The sequence below is a fragment of the Amphimedon queenslandica genome, unplaced genomic scaffold (assembly GCF_000090795.2).
Source record: "Amphimedon queenslandica unplaced genomic scaffold, v1.1 AMPQUscaffold_13411, whole genome shotgun sequence".
Classification (NCBI taxonomy): Eukaryota; Metazoa; Porifera; class Demospongiae; order Haplosclerida; family Niphatidae; genus Amphimedon; species Amphimedon queenslandica.
Genome location: NW_003546353.1, coordinates 25,880 through 48,393, shown reverse-complemented (window position 1 = coordinate 48,393; position 22,514 = coordinate 25,880). Strand labels below are relative to the sequence as shown.

Below are 22,514 nucleotides of genomic sequence, written 5' to 3'. Positions count from 1 at the left end.
ATGATCAATGTGTCACATGATCAGGTCCATATATATAAATGCACTCAGCAGTCAGTAGTCATTGCACAGTAACCAGTTTATTGCAGTACACATTTGCAGTAAATCTTGTTCAACATGGCCACTCCTCCTAGTGGTTCATTAAGGATAGGGGATACTGTATTGTTTAGGATTAACAATGGATTTGTGTATTCAGAGCTATCAAGGTATAACGTGCCTATATTTAATTTATTAATTAAGATATCTGCTCTTAGTTCTCCTTATAACTTCATGATGGTTTCTGGTGACACTGAAGAGCTACCTAATGTGAACTGTAAGCATATGCAGTGTATGTGGGTGTATTCATGAGTCCTTCATTTCTTGTCAGTTGCTGTGTTCAAGGTACTAGCTCCTAACAAGTACAAGGCACGTCATCATCTTGCAGAGTTGGAACAGTGAGTTATACGAGAGGGTCACTGGTTAATGGTCACTGGTTATTGTGTGTATTTTGTAGGAGAAAGAGTGAAGAATATGAAATATTGAATGCTAAAGTAAACTAGCACACAATACACAGTCTATACTGTATATACTATGTATTGTATGCTATACATATACTGTATATACAGTACATGTACATGTTAATTCATGTTAATGTAGCGAGCATTGGAAGTGGAGAACACTGAGAATGAGATTGAACAAGCTAGAAGATATGGATCAAGAGTATTATATGGAGACTCTGTCCAGGTAATCGAGGGACTGGTCCAGCTGGACTCTGTTGATTCATTAATGGTTTGTAGTTGCAGCATGTTTCATCTAAGAAGTTTGTGTCCGTTCATTCAGAAGCTTCAAAAACAGAGAGCAACAATCTTCTAGTAAGTAAATTGGAATAATATGTATTTAATCAAATGTGTTATAGATCAGTTTGTCCAGTGTCAATGCTGAAGGTTGTGTTTTTAAAGTCCTCCCTCGGTATAAAGTGAGATCTGAAGGCGACGAGGTACTCATTGGACAGTACATGATAATTAATTATTATTTATTAATGAATGAAGGTTCGATTTCGTGACCAGCTCAAGATTGAGAGTATGAAGACACAAGGCCAGTTCCTCCACTCCAGTAACAGGACACTGGGAGCTTCTAATGCCAGCTTCAATGTACTGAAGGACTGGTCAGTATTGCCTTTTTATTTATTTATTTATTTTATTTATGTTTATTTAGTTTTGAGTTGAATCTCTCTGCTACTGAATCAGCTCTTACTCTAATTTCTCACTTCTCTCCATCTTCTAACAAGATTGACGACAAAGCTTTGAGAGTAAGTACATCTTCAACTGCTCTACAGTAACAGCTAGTATAGTAACAGTATAGTACTTGTTTTTTACATTTGGTTGAATAGTTAGTTGCACAGTACATTAGGTGACAGCCCTGGTCACTATTAACAGTTATTCCACAGACTGTCCCACACTACTTCAATTGTTGATAACATATGATACTTACTATTAACACATTCCACAGCAGCCATAGCCTAATTCTCATTGAGGACATAATGTAACTGTGACCTTTAGCATGGACCAGTGTACATGTACCATATTCTATACTGATCTTTACCATGGACCAGTGTACATGTACCATATTCTATACTGACCTTTACCATGGACCAGTGTACATGTACCATATTCTATACTGACCTTTACCATGGACCAGTGTACATGTACCATATTCTATACTGACCTTTACCATGGACCAGTGTACATGTACCATATTCTATACTGACCTTTACCATGGACCAGTGTACATGTACCATATTCTATACTGATCTTTACCATGGACCAGTGTACATGTACCATATTCTATACTGACCTTTAGCATGGACCAGTGTACACGTACCATATTCTATACTGACCTTTACCATGGACCAGTGTACATGTACCATATTCTATACTGACGTTTAGCATGGACCAGTGTACATGTACCATATTCTATACTGACCTTTACCATGGACCAGTGTACATGTACCATATTCTATACTGACCTTTACCATGGACCAGTGTACATGTACCATATTCTATACTGACCTTTAGCATGGACCAGTGTACATGTACCATATTCTATACTGACCTTTAGCATGGACCAGTGTACACGTACCATATTCTATACTGATCTTTACCATGGACCAGTGTACACGTACCATATTCTATACTGATCTTTACCATGGACCAGTGTACATGTACCATATTCTATACTGACCTTTAGCATGGACCAGTGTACACGTACCATATTCTATACTGACCTTTACCATGGACCAGTGTACATGTACCATATTCTATACTGACCTTTACCATGGACCAGTGTACATGTACCATATTCTATACTGACCTTTACCATGGACCAGTGTACATGTACCATATTCTATACTGATCTTTACCATGGACCAGTGTACATGTACCATATTCTATACTGACCTTTACCATGGACCAGTGTACATGTACCATATTCTATACTGACCTTTACCATGGACCAGTGTACATGTACCATATTCTATACTGACCTTTACCATGGACCAGTGTACATGTACCATATTCTATACTGACCTTTACCATGGACCAGTGTACACGTACCATATTCTATACTGACCTTTACCATGGACCAGTGTACATGTACCATATTCTATACTGACCTTTACCATGGACCAGTGTACACGTACCATATTCTATACTGACCTTTAGCATGGACCAGTGTACATGTACCATATTCTATACTGACCTTTAGCATGGACCAGTGTACATGTACCATATTCTATACTGACCTTTACCATGGACCAGTGTACATGTACCATATTCTATACTGATCTTTACCATGGACCAGTGTACACGTACCATATTCTATACTGACCTTTACCATGGACCAGTGTACACGTACCATATTCTATACTGACCTTTAGCATGGACCAGTGTACATGTACCATATTCTATACTGACCTTTAGCATGGACCAGTGTACATGTACCATATTCTATACTGACCTTTACCATGGACCAGTGTACACGTACCATATTCTATACTGACCTTTACCATGGACCAGTGTACACGTACCATATTCTATACTGACCTTTACCATGGACCAGTGTACACGTACCATATTCTATACTGACCTTTAGCATGGACCAGTGTACATGTACCATATTCTATACTGACCTTTAGCACACAATGTTTGACTTGTATTCATAATGTGTCTTCTTCATAGGCTGGCAGTTGTGTGAGATTGTTCCACAAAGAAGATGAGTGTTACATTGTAGCTGAAGGATCTTTTGCTGAACTTGATAATCCTATCATTGAGGATGGTCTGTTACTGTATTTAGTAACACTGTTCTATTAATAGCTACATGTGTAGTTCATTGTAGAATGAGAAGAGTTGACAATAGGAAACATGGTGAGCCTTCAACCTCCTCTAATACATACTGGCAGATTGAGAAGCAAGAGAACCCAATTGATGGTAAGTTATGTTATTAATTAACTACAGTACATTATTATCCTGTGCTTGCTTCATAAGGTAATGTCATATCTTGGGGTGACAGATGCAGACTGAAGCACTTACCAACAAGATCCTACCTTGCAGTGCAGAAAGAAGGAGAGCAAGACTGGAAGGTCAATATATTGTACATGTACATGCAGTTTTATTGTTATACGGTATATTGTATCTTATGGTAACTCTATAGGTTACTTTAACAGAGGAGAAAGGTCTGGATACAATATTCAGTTTCTCACCACTGATTCAAGTACCATACACACACACACATTAATAGATGTACCACTGATTCAAGTACCATACACACACACACACATTAATAGATGTACCAGTCAATATGTATCATAATCATAAATACTTTGTCAGTGACTGTTACTTCATATGATACATCAATAGGAAGGAGATGAAGTTTTGCTTGAATCATATGCACTTATTAAACACAGGGTCAGTGGGAGGTGGCTTCATTTAGATAAACAAAGTAACTTTCTTACAGTTACTATATTAATTTAATGGACTTCTGTCTCAACTAAGGTAAATATGAACGAGTTGGTTTTGATTCAAAGGCTAAAGGACTGGCTGGACTACAATGGGACTCTGCTGAATTATATAAAGTAATTGATTTGTTAATAAATTAATAATAATAATAATGATGATGATGATGATGATGATTAGTTGACTACCAGTGCAGACAGAGGAGATTATGATTCATTTACACTACAAGAGGTATGCTAGTATATCCCAGTATATTCTAGTATATCCCAATAGGTCAAAGAAGATCTGGTGGATAGATTCAATTTTGTAGCTGGTATTGTACCAGTACTTACTGCATTTATTAGAAGTGTTAGTATTCAGTGTACACTGGTATATTATTATGAACAATGTACTGTAGTGCTTTGATGGCAGTGACATCAAACAGAAGCAAGGTGTACGTGTGAGAGAGTCTCTTAAAGATTTAAAGAAATGGCTAGTGACAGACAGAGACAGAGACACTAAGAATAACCAGAAACTGCTTAGGAATTTAAGAGTACATAGCAATAGTGTCAGGATATACATGTATGTATAATAGGTATTGGAACAATTGGCAGAGATACTTAAAGCAGTTGAAGAGTTATCTAGTCGATCAAAGTAACCACTTTAATGTACATTATTATTATTAATGTTTTTACCTATACAATGTACTTGCATATATATTCAAGTTTTGATCATTCAAAGATTAAGCCGAAATTCCTTGTACTATTAGCCCACTTGTGAAAGGGAACAAAGCCTTCGAAAAGTTATTGTAAATAATAAAGCATGAAGGCTAAGGAAAAACATAAATTTTTCCAAAAATGGCTCTGAAATTACCCCAAATTTTTAATACATTAAAAAATACATATTGATGTCCTTATGCTGTGTAGAAAATTTGAGCTGATTCCGACTTCAATTTTTCAAGTTATGGCTGTTTTAAGAAAATGCCAAAAATCTCAAAAATACCCAAGGCTATAGTCCATGGTTTTTTCGAAAAATGGCTCCGAAATTGCCCCAAATTTTTATTACATTTTCTGATACATATTGATGTCTTTATGCCTTGTAGAAAGTTTGAGCTGATTCCAAGTTCAATTTTTCAAGTTATGGCTGTTTTAAGAAAATGCCAAAAATCTGAAAAATACCCAAGGCTATAGTCCATGGTTTTTTTGCAAAAATGGCCAAAAAATCACCCCAAATTTTTATTACATTTTTTGATACATATTGATGTCCTTATACCTTGTAGAAAGTTTGAGGTGATTCCGACTTCAATTTTTCAAGTTACAGCTGTTTTAAGAAAATGCCAAAAATCTGAAAAACACCCAAGGCTATAGTCCATTGTTTTTTTTCAAGAAATGGCCAAAAAATTACCCCAAATTTTTATTACATTTTTTGATACATATTGATGTCTTTATGCCTTGTAGAAAGTTTGAGCTGATTCCAAGTTCAATTTTTCAAGTTACGGCTGTTTTAAGAAAATGCCAAAAATCTGAAAAATACCCAAGGCTATAGTCCATGGTTTTTTCCAAAAAATGGCCAAAAAATTATTCCAAATTTTTATTAGATTTTCTGATACACATTAATGTCCTTATGCTGTGTAGAAAGTTTGAGCTGATTCCGACTTCAATTTTTCAGGTTATGGCCGTTTTAAGAAAATGCCAAAAATCTGAAAAATACCCAAGGCTATTATAGTCCATGGTTTTTTCCAAAAAATGGCCAAAAAATTACCCCAAATTTTTATTACATTTTCTGATACATATTGATGTCTTTATGCCTTGTAGAAAGTTTGAGCTGATTCCAAGTTCAATTTTTCAAGTTACGGCTGTTTTAAGAAAATGCCAAAAATCTGAAAAATACCCAAGGCTATTATAGTCCATGGTTTTTTCCAAAAAATGGCCAAAAAATCACCCTAAATTTTTATCACATTTTCTGATACATATTGATGCCCTTATGCTGTGTACTGATTATTATCCTTACTATTGTAGACACTTTATTGTGGAAATTGGTCGTGAATGTTATAACGTCATTCAAAAGTTTTTGGAAGGAGACAGTCGAAAGAATGAGAACTATCTTGCACATTTTATTGAATTTTTTCAAACACAGGCAAGAAATACCCACACTATAATTAATATAATTTATTGTTTTATAGATGGGTCAAGGTTTAAATGCAGAGGAAGTATTAGTTGAAATAGTTCAGGACAACTTGTAAGTGACTCTATGTATATAATGCAAAAGTCCCTCTCACTGTGTGTCACCTTTTAGAACTATTGTATCAACAATGGCTGACACTCAGATGAGCAATATGATCAAGCAATTCGTTGAAACACAAGTAAAAGTGTTATACAATTATACTGGGAATAATTTAAATGAATCGTTGATGTAGGACCCAAGGTTCTTGGAGTTTCTCAGTTCACTTTGTGTGTGTGCAGATAGACCAATCCCATCAACACAAAGTAACTTTATTATTATTAATTGTTATTGATTTTGTTATTATTTTTTATTATTCTTAATTATTTGTGTTTGATAGTTCGATTGCTGAATGAACTAGTGAGACCTCATGGAAGAGTAAGAAAATGAATGAATTATTAATTAATTAATTGACAACTGCAGGATATATTCCTGCAAACTGAAGTTGATCGCATAGCAGAGACTGGAGAGGAGAGGGTGTTTGTTCGTGGTCCCTCAGTGAATGACAAGTTGATATCAATGCGTAAGATTAATCCACCAGAGGACAAGAAAAGACAAATTAGGAGATCTACCTCAGAGAAAAAAGATAAAAGGGTTTGATTTTATCAAATTATTTGTTGCATTAACCTTCTGGCAGGACCCTTATGAACTGTTGCTAGCCCAGTTACACTTTATAGCTAAACTGTGCAAGGTAACCTTTTAAGATACTTGTAGTGTACTATCAACTCAAACTGGTCTACAAACTGACAATATGAACATGTATTATATTGCTAGGGCAATAACAATGAGACCATATCTGCACTGATGTATAGTGAAGAGAATTCAACTGGGTACATTGGTTTTAATGAAGCTATTACTGTTGTTAAAGATGCTCAAATTGATTCTACTTTGAGATCCTGTTATGTTGAACTGATTCTTGTTATGTTTGTTGATGTTGGAGAGAACAGGTCATTCCTAGACCACCTCTGCTACTCTTTTGTGAGTACATTCAGTATAACGTGCCCTCTGGTTAATCACTGTAACGTCCCCTCTGGTTAATCACTAGGTTTATGATGGACTAAGTGCCACTCCTTATGATGATACTGGAGATGAGGAGACCATTGCTCTAACTGGGGTTGAAAACCTTCACTTCCCTGACCTAAAGAACTGGATATTAGACACTATTAATAGCAGAACAGTAATTATAGTGTCTACATTATGTATCTTATTGATATTATATTTAAATTTCAGGAGCTGAGGTCTCATTCCAGTTTCATTAAGCAAAACGAGTATCTTTCTCATGTACTTGAACTATTGGGGTATTTGGTACGATATGGTTACTATGACGACTTGGGAGATGTTGACGATACAATGATACCTCTGATTAAACTACTTGATGGACACACTGACCTACCATCACTACCTAATGAAGGTCAATTATATAATGTTTTGTATCAATTTAGTGATTACTGTTTGTGTGTAGATGATACTGAAGAAATGACTGAGTTCATATCTCAGTTCAGGGCCTCTGGTAGGAAGATGGACACACCTGAAAACAAAGCTGTCTTTGGTGTGAAGTGCAGGTGATCAATATTCATTATTAATTATTATTAATTATCATAATCACTAATTACTTTAGGGCCCTGGAAGTTTTGGAACTTTTCTTTCGTTTCAAATTTTACGTCAAGTTACAAGTACTTTTGTGATCCATTTTGATCTAGTCTGATCTATTCCACTAGAAATTCATGTATGATTTTATTGTCCTTCAAACTAAAAGAATTCGTGTTCAAAGTTTTTCATTCCATCAGTCGACAGAAGAGGCTGATCCACCTGTGGCTTTGTCCCAATTGATTCAACTGCCTGAGAATGACTGTTCTATTGTACACAGTTCAAGAATGATTAGGTTATTATTATCATTATTATTATCATTATTATCATTATTATTATTATTATCATTATTATTATTATTATTTATTAAAATATTATTTAAATTTATAGCATGACAAGAGATCGTATAAAGTACTTGTGTGGAGGTTGCATTGATGGAGGTGGTTTTGCTCCAGCTGATAAAGGTGTCCCTAAACTAGAAGAAGTATTACTTGATCTTTCAGAGTATGATTGTGATGAATTGGTAACAGCATCTCTTGATCTGTTGACTCAAATGTACTTCTTTGAAGAGGAGCTGTTCCAAAAGGCACATCAGGTACATATTGTACGCATTGGATCTTGCACTACTAACCCTCTATTGATGGCAGGGTCAACTACTGACAGCTCCAGAGTCATTGAAGGATTTCAAACTAGTTAAGGACGACATACTACCTGAACTGAGGCAGCTCCTAAGAGTTGATGCTAATCGTGAGAATCAGGACAGGGTTGAGTATCTAATGCAACAACTGAAGGGCCTTTGTATCATGAGAGGAAGTGATGATCCGAATAAACAAAATCAACTGATGCTTGATAACTTTGGTAATTCAAGAAAGCATTAACAGTATTTATCACAATTGTATGATGCAGGACTTGTATCAGAACTGGTCAGTTTTGTATTGTCCAATGAAAGTCAAGAGTCACAAGTAGAAACTGCTTCTGCCACTGAAGATGATGCTAAAGGTATAGCCTCTCATTATTATTATTATTATTATCATTATTATTATTATCATTATCATTATGCTTATATGATTGTCTAGACATTAAAGGTGCAGCATTGCCAGTGGGTAAAGGAGTCTGCCATGAATGCTTGTGTTTACTGCGCCATCTAGCAACTGACAATATCTCTGTATGAATTATTATTATTATTATTATTATTATTATTATTATTATTATTATTATTATTATTATTATTATTATTATTATTATTATTATTATTATTTATTATTATTATTATTATTATTATTATTATTATTGTTATTAGGTTCAGAAGAGACTATTCAATAGGATTGATGATTTACTTGACATTACAGTCCCTGTACCAGTTCTTTCAGACCTTGCTGACCTCATCACTGAAGTATGCTAACTGGAGTACAGTCCAGTACATGTATACTGCATCACTGCACTTATACTGTACTGTAGGTGTTCACTGGTGGACCTGAGCTTATATTAAAAGTCACTGAAGATCACATTGAAAAGATATTTGGAATAATGAAAGATTCTGAGAATTGTAATGTACAAGCACAATTTATGGTGACACTTGAAGCAATGGCTAAAGTAATTATTTCATTAATAATTATTAATTAATGAGTTTCCTTCAGATTGAAGAATTTAATCTACCGGTTGCTCGTAACCAGGCCCAAATTATTAAAAACTTTTGTCAGTTGGACAGAAAAGGTTTTTGTAAGATTGTACTGGGAGAAGATAAAGATATTGAAGAACAAAGAATGGACCTTTTAGAAACAGTAATAGCAATAATAATAATAATAATAATAATAATAATAATAATAATAATAATAATAATAATAATAATAATAATAATAATAATAATACTGTTATTGATGATGCTGTAATAATTATGCACTATAGGATGATGATGACAGCCCTCAGCTACAACTCCTTCTTAATGTCACTGACATGTTAGCTGCTTGTGCTGAAGGAAAGCACAGGTTTATAGAGTCTGTATGCCAGAATATTCTATCAATTGATGAACTAATCAAGTAAGTATATTATTAGTATATTTTAGTATACTTTGTTACACTTATGGTTATTTTTAGCATAATGACTAGTAATTTGCCTCCTAATCGTAAAAGACCTTTTGTTCGTTTCCTTATATGGGTATACATGGTAACGCAGGAGGACCAGCGAGGACAGCAGGGAGCCACTCTTAGTCACGGAGAGTAAGTAATGAAATACTGTGTACCTTACAATAGTATAATGTACTTAATACAGTGCATCTAATACTGTCTGTATCTTATACCATAGATCAGGAAATATGTGCGGTAGAAAATTTTTGTGTTTTAAAATTGTGCTGTGATTTAATGTTTCCTAAATAAGACTGTGTCATGTATTATTGAATGTGGCATGTAATTATATGGATGATCTAATTTTTGCAAAATTCTAATCCAGTAAAATTAAAATCACAGTAAAAATATACCAGATAGACAGTAAATGAGTCATTTAGTTGTTAGCACATCACGTGATGATTGTATTTCTTCTTGCAGTCTCATGTGGGGCTATCTAAAGCACATGGCTGAATTCCTTGAGAATATAGCTACAGTACTGGATGGAGTATCTTCTGAAGGTCTTGAAGATCTAAAGTATGAAATGACAGCCTCCAATAGGAGAAGGACATCATTCTCATCTGCTGCTCGTCCCAAGAAATCTTCACGTATCTTATCAGTGAAAATATACCCTGGAATAACAGGTGGATTATCAGCTATTGTTAATCATTATTAGCTCCATCATTATTAGATGAAAGGGGACAGTTAATACCAGGATTACTGGAGTATTTGGCTGATGGAGTCATTCCTCTTCTCCATTCATACTACACTACATTCTTTGATCCTGATGGCCTCAGCAAAGAATCTGAAAAATCTAAAGAATTTGAAGTATCGGCTAACATTGCCAAGAGTTTAGCGGTAAACCTTTATGATAGTGATTTAGACATGTATACATGTTATAATGCATTTTATTGTTCATTTCAATTTGTTTAGCATCTTAGTAAAGAGTTAATAAAAGTCTTTTCAAGTCAAAGTTACATTCAAATGTACCAGGAGACACTGAATAAACTCCTTGAGTTTGATGAGATTAAAGAAAGAGCAAGCCTTGATGAGAAGAAGACTCTTGAAGTACAGGAGGCTCTGGATAGTGTTGCTCTAATAAAACCATCGCGTCATTCTTCTCGACGTGGATCAAGTAAGAAACTAAACCAAGGACTTCAAAAACAGTTCACTGTTGATTCACAAATTGAAGAAGTAAAATGAGACACAGTGTGTGAGTCAAGTACTTACTGTATTGGTTTATAGGAAACTTCTGGTGATGATATGATTGAACATTATGATGAACAACAAGAACTGAATGATTTATTTAATTCTTATTCAAGGAACTATCACTCATCATATATGGGACCAAACACTGCCAGACATCAGATAAACTCTCCAGTTGAAGAAATTGGTAAATGTTTATCATTAATTAATCAATTTATTTATTTATTTATTTATTTATTTTAGAGTATAGTGATGAAGGCGAGGAGCTTCCACTGGGTCCAAGCTTTCAAAGACTTGTTCATTTATTTTTCAGGTATATTAGCAAAATTTTAAAACACTGTTGAATGTTTAAATTTTTAAAGTCCACAAAATAAGGAAGTTAAAGAACATTCAGAAAGACTTCTCTATCAACTGGAGTAAGAGCCAATAGCTATAGGCTAGTAATTGATGTGTATTGTGTATTAGGGTATCAAGTAAAAGAACAGAGCAATTAGGAGAGGCAGAACAAGTTAAACAGAACATTCTTGATGTCAGATGTTTACAGGTGACTGATAGTTTATCACTGACATCAGTAACATGTACACCTTTATAAAGCTATTGAGGGCATTGATACATAACCAGATCAAGCAAATAGACCCAGAACTGAAGGACAGAGACCCCATCAAATTCAGAGAGTATGTTATCATATAATGTATCAGAAAATGGAGAATTCTCACCTTTTAATTTTTGGCAAAATTTGGCCAAAGTGTTGTAATGATTGTACTCATGCATTATAATAGGAAAAGTGATACTTTGATTGTACCAATTCAAAACAGAATCCAAGGATTTGATAATGCAGTGAACAGAGTAAGAATAATACCGAGAGAATGATTGATACCATTGTGTGTGTTAGGTGATTCCTTTACTAACACACATTGATGAAAGTATATCAAGAGAAGCACTGGCTCTTATGAAGGCTCTGCTGTTCTCTGGTAATGAAGAATGTCAAGATGGAATAGCAAGAAGTGTTCAAGAAACAAGAGAAGAAATAATATTTTTAGTTCTTAAGCAAAGACTAGAAATAGGGAGTCTTAATTACAGAGAAACGTAAGATTTGAAACTACATGACATATTATTATCATTATTGATAGAAATGCTCTTAAAGCTCAGCTTGATGAAAGGAAAGAACTGAAAAGAAAAAATGTGAGTTTCATTATCTCATTATCAGTGAAATACATTAATTGTATAGGAACCAGCAGCTACTACAAAGGAACAAACTGTAAGTGTTGAATTGGCCAGTCAGTGTAGATTTCTTATTTAGTTGAGGAGAGACACCAGCACTGCTTCAATGTCAAGGAAAGTTACATTTTCCAAAGCTGATGTAAGTATCTGTACATGACGTGTACTGTAATGTACATGCTCACTGCAGGAGACTGTGATTATGAACCCGACCAGTAAAGAGGTAGCCATTTCAATGGAGACACTGGATAGAGACGGTAATGTTTTAATTAAATATGTGTAAAGTTATTCACAAAACTTTTGTAGAAGAAGAATTGTCAACTTTAAAAAGACCTAAAGCAGTAAGACACCTCTTTCATGTTAATGCACCAATTGCTGCCTACTGGTATAGCTCTCTTTTGTTACTGATGATGAGGCAGGAGAGTCATCATGTAGTAAACCAGAGGGAGAGAAGGGAAAAGAAGTAGAAGTATTGTCACAACAGTTGATTGCCGATGGACACTGGACTAACCTTGTACTAGAGGTAATTGGACTTATGTGTGATGGACAGAACAGAACACTGCAGAACTACCTCAGGGAGCAACCTGATAATTTTAAAGTATGCACTCTCTCGTTATCCCTTTATGACGCTAGACTATTCTCCTTAGACTATTAATGTTGTAGCTGAGGTCACTGCATTCCTTCATGCTTACACTGCTGACTTCAGTCAAGGGAACCTAGCACAGATTAGTCAGATCCTCCAGGCTCTGGTTGAGATGTGTGTTGGAAATGTTGAGAACCAACAGGTTATTTATGATAAACTGGTACTGGACCCCCTCAATAGAATACTGCAACTTCCTTTGGATGAAATGCATAAAGACTGTGTAACTGATGACCCTCATAAGGTAATAGATTATAATTGGTATCAGTAAACCAACAGAGCATTATTTAGTGTACTACTTGTTCTTATATACTGGAGCTGATTCAAGTTAAAGGCAGTGCTATCGAGCTACTTGATGTCATGCTTGAGGAGATTAATCCACTGACTGCAACAGTTGCTAAAGTATAGGCTCTCACTGTATCTCCTATAGTACGTGTTTCCTCTTTAGGGAATTGGGTCATCTCTTGATGTAGACTCTGTATTTTCGACAATGAAACTATTTTATGATTTGCAGTCTCACAGTTTAGTGAGGAAGCAGCAGATGGATGATGATTGTCAACGTGGACTCAATAAAGCCTATCAGGTCCTGGTGACACTCATAGACTATGGAACAATACCAGTCAAGAGTAAAAGTAATAGTATCTCACTGTTGGGTGGGTTTAATGTTATAGTTCATTATAATGCAGGGGAATTGAAGAAACTGGCAGATAAGAGTTGTAGAGATGCAGTGAATGCAGCAGCTCAGCATTCACATTCAATTGAGATACACTACGAGGAGGAAGGAGCTAAGCCAATGCTAGCTAGAGTACACTTTCCTTATAAGGGAGAGCTAAGGGAGGAAGTGACTGAGTTGGTTCGTTGGAGTATCAACAGAGACTCAATGGAGGACAAGCAGAGAGCTCTCCTTGATTTGATGCCTGCTCTTAAAAGAGACGTACTTCATCAGGTAAATACTGATACAGTTTAATGTTGTGTTTAACTATTTAACAGACAAAGTTAAAAGATACCAAAATAATGAAGCCTTTCCTTGCCTTCCAGTAAGGGATTTATAAACTTATTTATTCTTTTATTATCATCATTCCAGCTCCATTCGTAGTAGACTATTGATGTTTGTTACAGTTCTACTGAACCTCTTCCTTCTCTTCATATACACTGTACCGCCTCATGCAGTGGGAAACAACACGTAATCCTCTCATTATGATATACTGTATACTCTAATTATCATATTATTAGTCCATTCAGACCTGACTTTCCCCGTTGGTTCCATCCTCTGTTCTTTGTTCTTGGAGCTATTCATCTGTTCCTGTCCCTTTGGATTGTTGTGGAATATTTTGTCATAAACTGGCCTCATTTCAGGCTCCCTTCCTTTTGCTACACGCTAAGGTACCCACTCTCAACACTATCGTCACATTATACTTACACTCAATATCCCAGGGCTAAACTGGAGTATGCTGTTTTGAAGGAGTCCAGTACTTATCAGCCTCCAAGACTGAACTGTATTGATGTTGGGTTGTTTAGTATATCAACTCTTTACATGTTCCTGTTCTTACTATCGTCAATACTGTCTCTGGCCTTCAGTGGATACTTTTATTGCTTTTGTCTCCTTTTCATTATTATTGATAATGATATACTCAAGAGAGTCCTGAGATCTGTCACTAAGAATGGTACTAACTGGACTACATGTACATGTACACGTATACTCATTTTATTGCAGGTATTTCCTTGATATGGGTTGCTATTCTTGGACTGATTGTTCTCTTCATTTATGCTGTGATTTCATTTGCTCTACTTCAAAATAATTTTGATCCTGAGAGCAGTCTTTACTGTTCTAATCTTGGAGAGTGTACGTACTCTGTCCTTAGATATGGTCTGGTTGATAACCTTGGATTTGTGAGTAATGCTCGCTGTTGCATATCACAATTACTGATACATATGCCATAGACTCTAAGTATTTATGTATTTATTTATTTATTTTTAGGTTGTCCCTTTTCAAAATGGAACTTCGTTTGATCCTCCTTTGTTTTCTGGTAGACTCATTTTTGGTCTGTCATATTTTGTGATTGTCAGTACGATTGGACTCAACATTGTATTTGGTATAATTGTTGATAGTTTCTCTGAACTAAGAGAAGAAAGAGTTAGTCTTGTTAATATACTTTTGTAATTTTGTACCTTTGACTTTAGAGCAATATTGAGGCTGAACAGAAAAGCAAGTGCTTTATCTGTGACCTTCCCAGCTATGACTTTGAGAGAAGAGCAAAGGTGAGTCTATTAATCGCAGGGTCTTACTATAGTCTGTGCTCTTTAGGGATTTCACAATCATGTAAAGCATGACCACAATATGTGGGACTATGTCTATTATTCGTTGTATCTTGATAACATTGACACTGGCGACCACAATGCTATTCAGAAATATGTTTATGAGCTGGTAAATTATGACAAAGTCTTTTGCTAGTTTTTGATTATATGAGTTTAGATTTCTGAAAATGATACTGGTTTCTTCCCTCAAGAAGAGGCTCGCTGCCTTTCAGGTGAAGTAGACACCACAGGAGAAAAGATTGGAGAACTGCAAGAGAAAGTTGAGAGTATCTTGCAGCATTTCAGAGACAAGGTAAAGGTAATGAGATGTTACACTAATTTAATGCACAAGTACAGGAATATGCCAAGAGTGTTAAAGCAAAGGAATTGGATCAGAAGAAATGGGAGCAAGAGGTCCAGCAGTCCTCAATTACTCCACAGATTAGTGTGGATCAGTCTGTGACCTTTCGTCATGGTCTGCCCTCTGGAAAGAGCATGGATTTTGGCTCTGGGCCTTTTTAAAAATTTTAGTTTTTAATATGAACTTTTTAAAATCTTTGTAGCATTATAATAGAATTATAAATCATTTTAGTGTGTGTGTGTTTATTTTTATTTTTTTGAAATCTTTACATAGGCAGACATTGATATCCTCTATTGATATTAGTGTAGCATTGAGTTGGACAATCTATGAATAAAGGATAGGGAATGTATTAATGTCATGCATGTATTGTATCTTACCACATAGTCTTGTAGCTCCAGTCTTTGTATGTGACCTACGTGTAAGCTTAAAAAGAGTAGCTGTTGATTCACAGGATGATTCAACATTATTCCTCCTCAGGTATCCAGTGAATGATTGTCCTCCTATTGTTAGTTCTATCCTCTCCCTTGCGGTTTGTCTCTTTTGTTGGTCCCTTCTACCCCGTCTCTTCTTTGGAGTACCACCCCTAGGGGTACCTCTTGCAGGGGTACCTCCCCTGGGGGTAGTTCTTGTTCCAGTAGTCCGTCTAGTCCCTGGTGTGCTTGGTGTTCCTTCAGTGACTCCTTGTTCGTTACACCCCCCACAATTCACTTGTGCTTGAATCGTCAAATAAGTTTTAGTTCTCTTAGTCTTAGTTTTTGTCTTTGTTTTTGTTTTTGTCTTTGTTCCTGGTGTCTTGGTACCTTTTGGTGTTCCCTTTAATGAGCAGCTCTTTTCTAAAATGGAGTACGTGCAGTTTCCTCCAATCTCTAGTTGACTGTTAGTTATAGCTTGAAGGAGTAGCTCTTCTGCTTGCTGTGTAGTTAATGAGTTACAGTTGAATACAACACCATTGGTATTGTATGACTTTAGATCAAGAGTGACTTCACTATTACTCCTTGGGCTGCATTGTTCTATTAGTACATAAAGGAATTACATCAGAATAAAGAATGGTTCTTACGTGCTGAAACTGTTTCTGTTTTACTAACACTTGGTAGTATTACTGCATTAGCAGATGCAGTACCAGCAGAACCGGCTGTCACAGTCACAGTGTAGGCCAGTGGAGGATGGAGTCCTTTAATAGTAGCCATTCTACCAGTGATTGATATATCCTTAAACTGTATAAAGTCTGATCCATCAGTACTCTCAACTATTACACTATAACTGCTACTGGAGGGGCCACCACTCCATGTGATGGTAGCATTCCTTGACGAACGGTCTGTGCTGGTAATTTCAATAGTTTCTGATGTACTTTGAAGAGTACAAGTAAAAGAGCTACTTCCAATACTGTTACCCACAGTACACGTTAGAGGATCACTAGCATCAATGGGTATTGGTACTACAATACCCAGTCTTGTGTCAGGAGACACTGTATTCTGTACACTAGACATTACTGAAGAAGGTCTAAGTATTTGATTGTTTATATTGCACTGGATATTGCTAGGAGGGCCTTGTTGAATACCAAGTGTCAGTAGAATCCCATGAGTTCTATTCTGTATGTCAGTACCAATATATGAACAACTGCTTTGATTTGGATTGATAACTGGAACTAAGTTATCTATCAGAATAGGAATGAATCATTGTAAAAGAATGCATTATTATTACTGTGTGTAGTAATTAGTATTTAAAGGACACACCTAACACACCCTTTCCACTGAAATTCAATTAGTTAGTCTAATTACTACGGCATATTTCTGCCTCTATATCTTTGTGTGGGCATGCTGAATCCTCAAAAGCATTTGTGTATAGCAGCAAAGGACAATTGCTACTGGAAATATTTATATATAACTGCACTTACTTGTGCTACGGTTCAGAATCCAAACTCTCTTTAGTAGGACTGATCCATCAGTGAACCCAGCTCTACAAGTATATGCACCAGCAGGAGAGACAGGGCCAGTAGCTGCAGCTAGTAGCTTTGCCGTATCAGAACTGGTCATCTCAAGTTTTACATTAGAGTGCATTGTGGTTCCTCCATTAGTTAGTACAATACCATTAGGTAGGATCCATGATATGTTACTTAACCCATTCCCAGCTACACAGGACACTCCTATTGTATTAGTAACCTCATTGGCAGTTAGGAGGTGATTGTCTTGTAAGACTCCAGATCCGTCTACATAAAGCAATGCATCTGTCAAGGGAAAGTGAATATAAATTCAAGCCTCAATTCAAAATGTGTCTATATTACCATTGGTTGGTGGTGACGGAGGAACAGCATTTGTAGAGCATAAAACTGCAAAGAGAAAGACAGCAATAAAAGTAGACATAATATCTCTTATCAGCACAGTAATACCTTAGCAAGGCCGAAAGCAGCACCAGCTTTAATTTATACAGGCTGGACAGGAAATGAGGAGTGGGCGTTGATTGCTCGTATCAAAATGGATGCTTGCTTATCAGTGAAGAAAAGAATCAGTTTACTGGAGAAGAAGAGAAAGCAAGGACCACTGCCATCTAATGACAAAGTAAATGAATAGAATTAGTTTTATACTTTCATTTGTTCTTTTATAGGATTTAAAGGATCTCTTATCTCAATGTCAAGGAGCTGATCTGAATGATGTTAGGACATCATGTAGTGTATTACAACATGCTGTATTGAGGAAATGGGTCAATGCAGAAACACTAATAAATGATCTACGACTAATTGTACCTGCAGCAAAGTCAGTTTTGTTAAAATAATTTTAAATATAATATTAAACTTGTTTCGTCAGTCATCCACAAGTTATTGTGCCCCTGTTGCTCGATGTATTAAGGTATCAGCACTCAATAATGAAGTGCATTCAAAGTAGTTTATTGGTAAGAAGACATCCACTGGTCTCAATCAGTTCAAACAACTCAATTCTGCTACATATTTCGATACATTCTGCCATTGAGCTACTCAGAATGAAGTAAGATTATATACTAGTCATGATTTTTATATCCTTATGGTAGTCCTGATGTCCATTCGTTCAGTGTATTGAAACCATTCTTTAAATATCTATTATTGGATCCTCATTATTCTCCATTGAGTGACATTCTTCACGAGCAGTTGCTTCAATTAGTTAGAGATGAATCTCCTTTATCTCGTGATATATTAGACACCATTGTCTCTATTGCTTCATTCTATTCCATTGACTCCATCGACAGTGCATTAAGTACCATCAGGAGAGTCTCTTCTCTTTCTAAAACTGTCATTGGTTGCTATTGTGAAGATATTCAACAAACTTGTGAGTTGTCATGCTGCAGCATATCATACCATTACTTTTGTTCAGGTACATTCATTGATGAACTAGTTCATCTTGTATTCTCACTATGTGTGGAGTCAACAAGACTGGGCCTGCCACTGCTGGAATTAACTCTTAATCTAACAAAATTAATTCAATTTAGGCACATCACTGCATCAGACTGTCTTTGTTTGAGTTGGCTAATCATTAAACAATTACTTGATTCGCTAGTTATCAAACATTTACTGGAAATTGGTTAGAAAGCACTAACTTGATTTTATTACACAATCTTTGTTTTGTTCTTTCAGTCCAGTGTGTCTTGGCAAGTGTGTCTCCATTTTTATGGTGTTTGTTTAAACTACCTCTCATTCTTCTTGTGTCCCAGACTACACCAAATAATTATAACAAGATTTCAAAGACTAACATACTAACAGCTAACTATTTGCTGTCAAAAATTGAAACAGAACCTCCTCAAAAAAGAGAATGTGATCCTAATGTAAGTCTGACTGCAATGATGTGTTAATATTTCAATTAGAGATGATGTATTGCTGGAGGTTGTACTTAAACTATGACATTAACTCAGTACTGATTAGTGTAACCTAGCTTATGTATGATAGCTGTTGTTATTTCATAGGATGCTGTGAATCATAATCTTATTATGAGGTCATCAATTAGTTCACAGTATCTTGGAATGTGCTTTGTGGCTGAGAAATCATTACAGTTTCTTGTGGGAAGGTATGGCTTCAGTTTACATACACACATTATGTTGATCCCTTCAGGTCATCAACAGACAGGCTTGCCTCTTCCTTTCAGATAAGGAATATGACTCAAGATGACGTACTTTCTCTTGGAATAGTAATTTGTGGGATTGAGTCATTGCCCACTCTAGTCCATTCAGAAATACCACTCAGTATATACAATATGGTGAGACTATACCTTGTATTGACTGTATTTTAAAAATAAACAATAATACTTAAAAACAGAGTGAGAGAGGAGTAAGACATGATAAGAAATAATTATTTTTGTGATGGTTTTGATCGAAAAAGAATTTTTTTACCGACTTTTAAGTTTCTCTAAAATTTTTCCAAAAATGAAAAGTTGAGAACTCTCCATTTTCATTAAATTTATTGATGCATATGCATAGCCTTATATTATGTAGAAAGTTCGAACTGATTCCGATCAAAAATAAAATTGTTACAAACTTTTAAAGTTTCTTTAAAATTGGACAAAAGTCCCTGTATTATAGTACAGGGACTTTGGTCAAATTTTGCCGAAAATAAAGAAGTGAGAATTCTCCATTTTTATTACATTTTCTGATGCATATACATGGTCTTATGTTGTGTGGAAAGCTTGAACTGATTTCAATCTAAATTAATTTTTTATAATTAATTTAAATTTATCTAAAATTGGGCCAAAGTTCCTGTACTGTAGTATACAGGGACTTTTATTGTAAAGTAATCCTAAGCTTATATTTTTGAAGGGATCACTAATGGTGACATATGTTGTATATACTCTTGGTAAAGTGTCTGATCATGAATCCTGCTTCGAGCTACTTCAATCTCTACCATTATTCTGTTCACACTCTATCAGTGCTGAAATGGTGACATCAACTTTATTAACTTTAACTAAGACTCCTGACATTCTTCCAACTGCTTTACGTCTCCTTACCAAGACTTGGGAGAAACAAGATAAGATCCTTCCTTATATATTGCCACTGCTCTTACCTCCAGTCTCTGGTAAAGCAGAATGGTCTATATCTTCTGCTGCTTGTCTTAGTGATATATGCAGACTGAGACCTGAGGTTCATGGTGAAGAGTGTATACCATACATATCTCAATTGCTTTCTTATTCCGACAATCCTCTAATGACTGCACTCCTCATATCAGCCCTCACTAGTTTGTGTAGTAATGGTATTGTTGAACCAGCTCTATTGTGGAAACTATTGGAGCCTCAACTCTCGTCAAGAGATAGGTAACCTTTTCTATCACTAGTTGTTACTTCTCATAACTATAGTCCGATCATAGATAAGGCATTGTGTGAATTCTTTGTATTAGCAGCAGACACTTGTAACAAGGACAGACCCAGTCAAGTACTGATTACATTTAGCTAGTTCTATAATATCATTTTGTTATGTTGTTTGTAGACATTTTGTGACGAGGCTCTTCAGCATTTATGGAATATGACACTTAAAGAGGTTAAAACGATTGTATTATCAATTCAATTTTTGTTGTGACTTTAGAGTCTCAATTAGTACATCAGTTTTATTAATCATAGGACACAGAAACTGTGAATAATTCTGTAAAAGCCATTGCTAGTTTTCCATTGGAGTCTCTCACTCGTCAAGTTCTACCAGGCCAACTATTGAACTTATTACCATATAAGGAAGAAGAGTTAGATCAAAGTGTTCTAAGTAATGCAGAGCTTCTGTTAATATTTCTGACTGTGACAAGAAGTGATGAGAAGTCTTTGTGCCTTAAACCCTTAATAAGTTACCTGGTAGAGAAAGAAATAGTTTTATTACCGCGTGGAACTGTTTATAATGCACTCCAAAAGTTGAAGTCTTCAAGAACAATCATGGATAAGACAAGAAGTGAACTTGAGAAATTTCTAAAAAGTTGCTGTACAGTTGAGCATGGCCCTGCAAGTAATATGATTATACTAAAGATTAAAGAATAATTATTGTGTTTATTTTAAATAGTTTATTATTTGAATACTGACGTTGTGGCGGAACACCCACAGTCATTTCCAAAGAAGAGAGATCAGCTATTGAATATAATAAGGAAAACACTGAGGACTGGCACCTTTAATGAGTTGTGTATTCTATCTGAAGGAACAGAATGGAACAAATTAATGACATTGACAATCGAAACACAAATTAAAGTATTTGAAACCATGTGCATTTTAAAAGTATAATTACTTTGATAATTATTATTAGGTTTCTGGTGTAAGACTGGCTGAAAATGGACAAAAAAGAAATGACACTGTCAACAAGTAATGATAATCAGTGCTTGAAACTCATTTAATGTCATACAGGGCTATTAGTGACATTGTAAATATGTTAAAGGACTCATACAGGTCAATACTCATCAGTGGTAATGTATTATTATTATATTGATAGGGATTGTGTGTTCAATGGAATGGGATCTGTAGTTGGTTTAGTCACTTCTGAGCTGGTTCTTGATGTGTATCCACAGTCCCTGTTACTTGTATTGCAATATCTGACATCTTATTTGAATAATAATGTATTGTATTCCCAACATAAGGGCTGCTCCATTGCTGATGCTTTGAAAGTCCATTCTGCTCCATTGTTTATTTATTACGTATAATGATAAATAGGTATTATTGACTACAGCCACAGTCCAAGATATTACAAGATCAATTCTAGTCCACATTCCTGTTCTAACTCATTTCTTGGGTCAGTATCCGTTGAAGACAGTTCAAGTTCTTAATGGAATACTTAAGAGTTTAGCATCTGAAGTTGTATCAATTATATTAAGGTACCATAGTTTCACGTTAGTTTATCAATCTATTCTTAATTAGAAATGACGACCCTGATATCACTTCTCTGGCCTGTTTAGCTACATCAGCTATAGTTCAGGATCTATCGTTTATTAAGGAGGTACTGCATGT

At 35.5% G+C, this 22,514-nt stretch overlaps 3 protein-coding genes across 3 annotated transcripts in view; 2 read left to right on the top strand and 1 right to left on the bottom strand.

Moving 5' to 3' along the window:
* The first annotated feature begins 46 nt into the window (after positions 1–46).
* LOC100638515 (inositol 1,4,5-trisphosphate receptor type 3-like) lies at positions 47–15,875 on the top strand. The gene is made up of 71 exons (XM_019996382.1): positions 47–203; positions 252–310; positions 365–431; positions 491–527; positions 634–720; positions 774–848; positions 893–973; positions 1,026–1,141; positions 1,192–1,285; positions 3,213–3,309; positions 3,360–3,461; positions 3,519–3,613; positions 3,685–3,744; positions 3,891–3,972; positions 4,026–4,105; positions 4,167–4,217; positions 4,260–4,334; positions 4,384–4,518; positions 4,561–4,619; positions 5,984–6,101; positions 6,148–6,203; positions 6,261–6,327; positions 6,382–6,451; positions 6,526–6,563; positions 6,609–6,779; positions 6,823–6,876; positions 6,960–7,163; positions 7,231–7,362; positions 7,416–7,596; positions 7,648–7,747; positions 7,804–7,858; positions 7,904–8,067; positions 8,163–8,367; positions 8,420–8,630; positions 8,679–8,771; positions 8,849–8,937; positions 9,073–9,165; positions 9,231–9,365; positions 9,410–9,553; positions 9,678–9,808; positions 9,866–9,988; positions 10,313–10,515; positions 10,563–10,729; positions 10,805–11,065; positions 11,117–11,264; positions 11,321–11,390; positions 11,440–11,493; positions 11,543–11,621; positions 11,672–11,751; positions 11,857–11,923; positions 11,970–12,163; positions 12,208–12,259; positions 12,306–12,335; positions 12,378–12,437; positions 12,486–12,552; positions 12,602–12,636; positions 12,687–12,893; positions 12,943–13,179; positions 13,227–13,337; positions 13,384–13,567; positions 13,622–13,881; positions 13,926–13,972; positions 14,020–14,118; positions 14,169–14,318; positions 14,370–14,599; positions 14,650–14,825; positions 14,914–15,069; positions 15,117–15,194; positions 15,241–15,360; positions 15,409–15,543; positions 15,588–15,875. Exons 1-71 carry the CDS (start codon positions 115–117, stop codon positions 15,750–15,752), a joined length of 8,097 nt encoding a protein of 2,698 aa, XP_019851941.1. The 5' UTR covers positions 47–114; the 3' UTR covers positions 15,753–15,875.
* Positions 15,756–17,961, bottom strand: LOC109581907 (uncharacterized). The gene is made up of 5 exons (XM_019996385.1): positions 17,873–17,961; positions 17,486–17,815; positions 16,649–17,245; positions 15,969–16,601; positions 15,756–15,915 (listed from the first exon to the last, which is right to left on the bottom strand). The coding sequence occupies exons 1-5, from the start codon at positions 17,949–17,951 to the stop codon at positions 15,857–15,859; spliced, it is 1,698 nt and encodes a 565-aa protein (XP_019851944.1). The 5' UTR covers positions 17,952–17,961; the 3' UTR covers positions 15,756–15,856.
* Positions 17,962–18,038: 77 nt separating this feature from the next.
* The window catches only part of LOC109581902 (focadhesin-like), a 5,812-nt gene continuing 1,336 nt past the window's right edge, over positions 18,039–22,514 (top strand). The window contains exons 1-18 of the mRNA XM_019996374.1: positions 18,039–18,146; positions 18,193–18,341; positions 18,393–18,569; positions 18,613–18,887; positions 18,933–19,139; positions 19,193–19,380; positions 19,519–19,619; positions 19,664–19,808; positions 20,365–20,855; positions 20,898–20,973; positions 21,028–21,078; positions 21,159–21,528; positions 21,583–21,764; positions 21,820–21,875; positions 21,918–21,959; positions 22,003–22,174; positions 22,221–22,381; positions 22,425–22,512. Coding sequence (XP_019851933.1) covers positions 18,063–18,146; positions 18,193–18,341; positions 18,393–18,569; positions 18,613–18,887; positions 18,933–19,139; positions 19,193–19,380; positions 19,519–19,619; positions 19,664–19,808; positions 20,365–20,855; positions 20,898–20,973; positions 21,028–21,078; positions 21,159–21,528; positions 21,583–21,764; positions 21,820–21,875; positions 21,918–21,959; positions 22,003–22,174; positions 22,221–22,381; positions 22,425–22,512 — 3,015 coding nt within the window. The 5' untranslated portion in view covers positions 18,039–18,062. The remainder of the gene's footprint in view (positions 18,147–18,192; positions 18,342–18,392; positions 18,570–18,612; positions 18,888–18,932; positions 19,140–19,192; positions 19,381–19,518; positions 19,620–19,663; positions 19,809–20,364; positions 20,856–20,897; positions 20,974–21,027; positions 21,079–21,158; positions 21,529–21,582; positions 21,765–21,819; positions 21,876–21,917; positions 21,960–22,002; positions 22,175–22,220; positions 22,382–22,424; positions 22,513–22,514) is intronic.

Bases quoted from the DNA above. Each gene is read 5' to 3' on its own strand.
- LOC100638515 (XM_019996382.1), top strand. From the start codon at position 115: ATGGCCACTCCTCCTAGTGGTTCATTAAGGATAGGGGATACTGTATTG. The intron at 11,066-11,116 runs GTAAAATGAGAC...ATTGGTTTATAG, and splicing joins TTGATTCACAAATTGAAGAA to GAAACTTCTGGTGATGATAT. The intron at 13,882-13,925 runs GTAAATACTGAT...ACTATTTAACAG, and splicing joins AAAGAGACGTACTTCATCAG to ACAAAGTTAAAAGATACCAA.
- LOC109581907 (XM_019996385.1), bottom strand. From the start codon at position 17,951: ATGTCTACTTTTATTGCTGTCTTTCTCTTTGCAGTTTTATGCTCTACA. The intron at 16,602-16,648 runs GTAAGAACCATT...ATGTACTAATAG, and splicing joins AACAGAAACAGTTTCAGCAC to AACAATGCAGCCCAAGGAGT. The intron at 15,916-15,968 runs GTAAGATACAAT...CTTTATTCATAG, and splicing joins TGGAGCTACAAGACTATGTG to ATTGTCCAACTCAATGCTAC.